This window comes from Nicotiana tabacum, chromosome 4 (assembly GCF_000715075.1).
Source record: "Nicotiana tabacum cultivar K326 chromosome 4, ASM71507v2, whole genome shotgun sequence".
In the NCBI taxonomy this organism is placed as follows: domain Eukaryota; kingdom Viridiplantae; phylum Streptophyta; class Magnoliopsida; order Solanales; family Solanaceae; genus Nicotiana; species Nicotiana tabacum.
The window spans coordinates 74,870,611-74,877,730 of NC_134083.1; the positions used below are offsets into that span (position 1 = coordinate 74,870,611).

At 36.5% G+C, this 7,120-nt stretch overlaps 1 protein-coding gene across 1 annotated transcript; it reads left to right on the forward strand.

The window, feature by feature from the left end:
• The first annotated feature begins 288 nt into the window (after positions 1 to 288).
• LOC107787087 (protein EXORDIUM-like 3) lies at positions 289 to 1,726 on the forward strand. Its single transcript, XM_016608606.2, has one exon. The coding sequence runs from the start codon at positions 423 to 425 to the stop codon at positions 1,473 to 1,475; it is 1,053 nt and encodes a 350-aa protein (XP_016464092.1). The 5' UTR covers positions 289 to 422; the 3' UTR covers positions 1,476 to 1,726.
• The last annotated feature ends 5,394 nt before the right edge of the window (positions 1,727 to 7,120 follow it).

The following is a 7,120-nucleotide window of genomic DNA, read 5'->3' on the forward strand; positions in this document are numbered from 1 at the left end:
GGGACACCACCAGCTGCGGTCCCAAAAATACGATCATCGATTAAAAGACGTGCCGAATACTTTTAAATTCCCAAAATACCCTTTTTAGGTTCCCGCGCAATATAGCTATTATAGTTGATACGAAATACTTTAATTTACTTATCATCAGATATGGTCAGATGAAATGACGACGATCACCATCATGATCACTCATTGATAGTTGGGCCCTACCTCTTCCCTTTGTTGGTCCCACTTCTCTGCTTACACTTTTAAGAATCCATCTGTCTTCCATTACCACCTCCCTATAGCTAAGGCAAACTCCCTATTCAAATTTTGTACCTATTCAAAAATTTACTCACCTTTATGTGGTAATTTGTGCATATAAATACCCTTTACTCCACTGTCACCCTTCTTAGTTTTCTTCTCATCTCCTCCACTCCAAAATGCCCCACCATTACTTTCACCGCCGGCCGGTTACTCCGGTGCCGGCGATATTTTGTTTTCTCGGAGTCTTTTTATTCTTTTTCTTGGGCCCTTTGCCTGTTAATGGGTGGCGTCCATGGCCCAACCAAAAGCCCAATGCCACCGAGTTAATCTACGGCGGGTCTAAAAAATATGAGGGCTCGTCGGAGTTTGTCCATTTGAAATATCATATGGGCCCTGTTCTCACTGCAAATATCACCGTTTATCCCATTTGGTACGGACGGTGGGGAAAGTCCCAGAAGCGTATTATCCGCGATTTCATCAGCTCATTCTCGGCCTACGATTCTAAGCCGCCTTCAGTTGCCGGCTGGTGGAAAACGGTCCAGCTTTACACTGATCAGACCGGAGCCAATATCTCCCGTAATGTCCACCTCGGCGACGAGAAAAACGATCGGTTTTACTCACATGGTAAATCCTTAACCCGGTTAACCGTACAGTCAGTGATAAAATCCGCCGTTACAGCTCGTACCCGACCGTTACCGTTAAACCCGAAAAGTGGCGTCTACTTATTGCTCACTTCTGATGACGTGTACGTTCAGGACTTTTGCCAAAACGTTTGCGGATTCCATTACTTCACTTTCCCGTCCATCGTCGGGTACACTTTGCCGTACGCTTGGGTGGGTAACTCCGCCAAGCTTTGTCCGGGTACTTGTGCATACCCGTTTTCCGTACCGAATTATATGCCGGGTTTTAAAGCCGTGAAGTCACCTAACAACGACGTTGGAGTTGACGGAATGATAAGCGTAATAGCTCACGAGATTGCTGAGCTGTCAACGAACCCGTTAGTAAACGCGTGGTATGCGGGTCAGGACCCAACTTTTCCAGTGGAGATAGCGGATCTTTGTGAAGGGATTTACGGTACCGGCGGCGGCGGGTCGTACACCGGACAAATGATGAACGATAAAGAGGGTGCCACGTATAATATGAATGGGTTAAGAAGAAGGTTTTTGGTTCAATGGGTGTGGAACCATATTCTGAATTATTGCACTGGCCCTAATGCACTTGATCAGTAAATGTTTCATTTACCACTCAAATCCCTGTATGTGCTTTCTTAAGCAATTTGGTTTGTCGATTTTTTCTTTCTTTCAACTTTATTTTTAAATTTTGGTTAATTTCGGGTTGATGATGCATGTTAATTAAGTTAATTAAGCTTTGGTTACTATAAATATAGTGTCATAAAAGTAGTTTATATGTACTGTAGTAGTTTTGTATACAAAGTTACTTTGTTCAGTTGTCTAAATTTTGAATGGATTTGTACTTTGTAGGGGCTCTCTTTGGACATACTTTACTGTACTATCACATTCCCCCTTACAGAATTAAAAAAAATAATGAGTTCTGCGAAAGTTGGCAGTGTTTGTCTTGGAGAAATATAGAAAACAGAGAGCATAATGCCAATTAAAGAGATGTGGGGACTTTTTTTAAAAAAGTTTGGGCATTTGGGGTTTCTTCTTTTCACCTTCCTTTTATAAATTTAAAATTAAAATTATGGTCCCTCATTTGTAGGTTACGGATTTGATCGCTACTCATATCGACAATAGAGTAATTTGCTTATATTCACGTTTTGTACTGACTTTTATATGGTCCCACAATTATCAAGCTCTATCAGGTACTTTCTTTAGTTTTTCTTTTTCTCAATTTTCAAGTAGAAAGGTGCTTAGACAAACTAAGGGGTCGTTTGGTTGTCGGTATTAGTTATGCAGGTATTAGTAGTGCATGGATTAGTTATATAGGTATTAGTTATGCAAGAATAAGTTATGCAAGGATTTGTTATGCAGGGATTAGTTATGCATGTATTTGTTATGCAGGGATAAGTTATGCAAGGTTGAGTTATGTTTGGATTAGTTATGCGGGGATTAGTTATGCGGTAGTTATAGAAGGATTAGTAATATAAATGTAATGTGAGTGTTATTTATTATTAGCTTACTTTATTTTATTAAAATTGTTAGTATAGTTTAAATATATATTTTTAAACAAAAAAATACAAGTTTGAACAAAGGGTATTCTTGTCATTTTGTGTTTTAATACAAGTATTACTAATACATGTATAAGTTATTCCATCTATTATCCTGCATAAATAATACATAGATTCCCTCATAACTTATATATGTATTAGTTATGCTTAAAAGAAAAACATGAACCAAACATTGTATTAGCAATGCTACATTTTATGTAGAAAAGAGGAAAAAATAACCAAACATTGTATAACTTATGCTAGGCTGCTAGCTTCTATGTAGAAATTATTTTTTTCCCTTCTACTAATCAAACAATGTATAAAGTTATTCTAATTTTAATACATGAATAACTCCGTTCTAACCGGCTACCAAACGACCCCTAAGTATACTTTATTTGAATACTCGTTCGATCACATAACCTTTTGTTATTCTCGAATTAAACAATTTTTTACATACTAGTGCTATAACCTTCTGTTATTGTCAAATTGAACATTTTACTAGTGCTACTTCACGTTTGTAATAGTAGACAAACGTTAGCACTTCTTTTGAGCTAGCATAAGAGTATAAAAATAGTTTATAAAACTCACATACTATGTTCACTAAAATTAAACGGCGTAAAATAGACTTTAATATTTTTCAAATTAAAGCTAGATTCTCTCACCGTCCCAAATAATTTTTTTCTCTCTCTTTTTGACAGTAAAATAAAATAGACTTAAGTTTTTTAGAAGAGCTCCCCATCATTTTAATATGGAAAATTTAATAATTACTCCCTATCATTGTCAAATTTCTTCTACTTATGTCCGATTTAATCTCAAAAGATAGTCATCACCCCCCACCCCCCCAAAAAAGGAGGGAAAGGTGATGAAATTTCATCTTCTTTCTTCTATTTTATTAAGTGAACAAAAAAATTAACATGTCATCCTAATTCCAAGCAAGGCAACTCTTGGCTCAAATTGACGGAACAATTTATGGAGTGCGTCGATTACTTGTGCAGTTGTGCATCAACTTGTGAGAAAAACAAAATCCAGCCTATCCGTTTAGCTTTCTTAATTTTAAGTTTGAAACTCTCCCACTGAAGTTGACTGAAAGCTAATTTTGGCAGGATTCAACTTATATGTATTGATAGCACATTTGAGTTTTATACTATCGTTGCATTTTTATTTGTTACTAGGGTTAGTGTACGTGCGTTGCACGTGTACATCGCGTCATATACAAGACAAAAAAATTGTTCAAAAATTGCAATTAAAGTTAAAATAGATGCAATATATGTTTAAATAATAGAAATTAATTTATATTGACAGAATAGTTAAATTCAATATCTTTTGAACATGCAAAAGATGATGAATTTAGTTGGATTAGTTACATAATATTTGTAATTATAAATAATTTATTGTATCAAAAAATAAATATGTTATATTATTATATTTCCCCTAACATCTCTTTATAAATGTTACATTCATAATGTTATTACATAAGAAGATAATGAATTTGTAAAAAGATAAGTAAAGAATATAAGAAAATAATGAAGATTTTAATATTAATTGTAAATTTTGGACAATCGATCTTTTTAACAGTTCAGTTGGTATAAAATGGAGTATAAAAACTTTATGCTAATTCCAATCCTGTAATAAATCAATTAGTTTTCACATTTCTAAAAAATAAGAAAAATAATATTTACTTTTAATTTATCAAGATTCTAAAATAGATATTTTATGTAGAAAATGAGGTTAAGCTATTTTTATAACAAAAGAGATGAAAAGTTTAAAAACGTTCTATGCTCTTTACTTTCATTCTTTATCCTTTTTAATGATTGATTTCACTCACATTTTGTCTATGATAAATATTTTGTATTCAAGTTTTGTACTTTTATAATAGTATAAATAAGTAAAAAAAAAAAAAAGTTGGAATAAAAACTTCTTTCTCTCTCGGCGCACGTTAGGTGACTAAGTAACCTGCGCCATCGCCGGAAATGGGAGGAAGAGGAAGACTGAAGAAGAACAACAACAAAACACCAGTAATGGAAAGGAAATTGACGGATGTTATCACACGCGAGCAAGGCAAAAAGAATACTAAAGTAAAGGAGAAAATGCAGGAGGAGGAGCAGGACCAGGACAGCGACATCGACTCAAATTGGCTGGATCTGGGCAATTATCGAGTCCAAGCAGCTACACCAGTGAGTTCTAGCAAACGAGCGACACCTACGGTGAATTCTGGCAAAGGAAATAGCACAGTGATGATTACAAATGAGCAACCAAGCTCGAGCAAGGTGCAATTCAATGGAACAGTACATGCAAGCCCAAATAAGGAACAGAGGACCATTGCACTCGATAACCAGAAGGAAACTCAGCAGAAAAACACAGTACCAGCAGTGGAGAAGGGACGATCATGGGCAGGACTACTTTCGGAGAATAAATTGGCAGCGAAAGGTATGAATCTAACTTACATACCCCGAGTGATGAAGGATGGTAAAGTAGTGGTACAATTGATAGAATAGGATATTGAAGAAGAAAACCAAAAGTGGAATCGAGTTGTTATACTCTATGTGGTGGGGAATACTCCATTAATTGGGGCTATTGAGAGATTCATAGCTAACCAATGGGTTAATGTTCAGAAACCTAAGGTGTTATTCCACAATGATGGGTAACAATGAAGAGAGGGAGAAGGTGATACTGAATGGTCCTTATACAATCAATAGTAGGCCAATTATTATTAGACAATGGTCGGAGAATTTTGATTTCAATGAAGAAGTGTTAAAAATCATCCCTTTATGGGTCAAATTCCCGAACTTGCCGCTTAATTACTGGAGTAAACAAGCCCTAAGTAAAATTAGAAGTGGACTGGGGAAGCCATTATATGTTGATGCCTGAACTACAATAGCGGAAAGAGTATCATATCCCAGGGTCCTGATTGAAATGGATGTTACAAGACCTTTGCCAGAGAAGGTTAAGCTGTATGATCCTAGAGGCAAGGTGATAGAACTAATGGTTCAATATGATTGGAAGCCACAGTATTGCCAAACATGTTGTCAATTAGGCCATTCATGTAGGGACCAAAGGAAGCAGAAGCAGGAAGGATTGATACAAAAGAATATGGAAGTGAAGCAGAAACATGAGTGGAAAAAAAGTCAGAATACTTGAGCCTATTGCTGACAAAATTGATGCCCAAGGAAGATTCATTGACCAGTTAGAGGAAGCACCAACTGTGCAGCAAAGTATTCAGGAAGCTGAACCACAGTGGCAAGTTGCTCGAGGAAAATCTGCTACAAAGAAGAATGCAGAAGTGACAAGGGAGAATGAAGTGGACATTGGTAATGCCTTCAAAGCATTAGTTGATACAACTCAAAAGATAGTTCAAATGTCTGAATCCCAAGGAGTGAGGGAGAAACAGAATAAGAAGGCTAGGGAAGGAACTCCACAATAAATATCCATATCATGATGAACATTATAGGATGGAATGTGAGGGGTTTGAATAAAGTTTATAAACAAAAAGAACTAAAAACATTCTGTAGAACAAATAAAGTGGTGCCGATAGCTATAATAGAACATAGAGTGAAGAAGTAATGCAGACTCAATAATAAGGAAGGCCCTTAACAACTGGAAATGGGTGGACAATTACAATGAAGCTCCTGGAGGCAGAATATGGATAGCATGGGACCCAACTCAGGTGGACTATGTGCTTATCAGAACTCATGAGCAGTTTATAATGGGGAAAGTAAATATGATGCAGCATAGAACCATTTTCAATTACTGTGCAGTCTATGGTAAACATACAATTCAAGATAGGAAGAACTTATGGGAGGAGTTGTTGGGATCAATGCAGAGTATAAATAATCCTTGCCTCATAATGGGTGACTTCAATACTGTTCTAAGTAGTAAGGATAGGATTAATGGTAACCCTGTATAAGAGGTTGAGATAAGGGATTTCAAGTAATTCTTACTAGATGCAGAATTAGATGAGCTGAAAACTGTAGGAAGGCAATACACAAGGACTAATAACCATATCCATAGTAGGATTGATAGAATCCCGGTTAATGCAGAATGGATACAATAATGGCCTCACATGGAGGGGATAACTATGAACAAAGGATTTTCAGATCACTGCCCTTTAAGTGTGAGTTTTGACACCAATAACCAAGCAGGCATGAGACCCTTCAAATTTCTCAACTGCTTGGCAAGTTTGAGTGCATTTAAGGGGACAATGCAGCATTTCTGGAGGAACAAAAAGGAAAGACCTGCAATGCTATCTATGTGGATTAAACTCTGAAATCTGAAAGAGGCCCTGAAGCACATGAATAAGCAAGAATTCAGTGGAATAGAGAATAAGATACTAGCATCAAGGGGGAGATTAGAGAGTATACAAAATGAAATGAACATCCCAGGCCAAGATGATGAGAAAATAGCCCTTGAAAAAGCTACAAAACTAGAACTGGACAAATGGTTGATGGTTGAGGAAAACATCTTAAAACAAAAGTCTAGGATACAATGGCTTAAGCTTAGGGACTCCAATATAGCATACTACCATGCTTGCATGAAAAATAGGCAAGTAAGGAATAACGTTGACAGACTAGTCATTAGTACTGGGCAAATTCTACAAAGTCCAGCTGAAGTGGAGGAAGAAATTCTAAGCTTTTATAAGGGCCTACTTGGTACTGCAGCAAAACAATTTCCAGTTGTTAACCCTGAGATCATGCAGAATGGTCATATACT

Excerpts from the sequence above, each read along its gene's own strand:
- LOC107787087 (XM_016608606.2), top strand. The coding sequence starts at position 423 with ATGCCCCACCATTACTTTCACCGCCGGCCGGTTACTCCGGTGCCGGCG.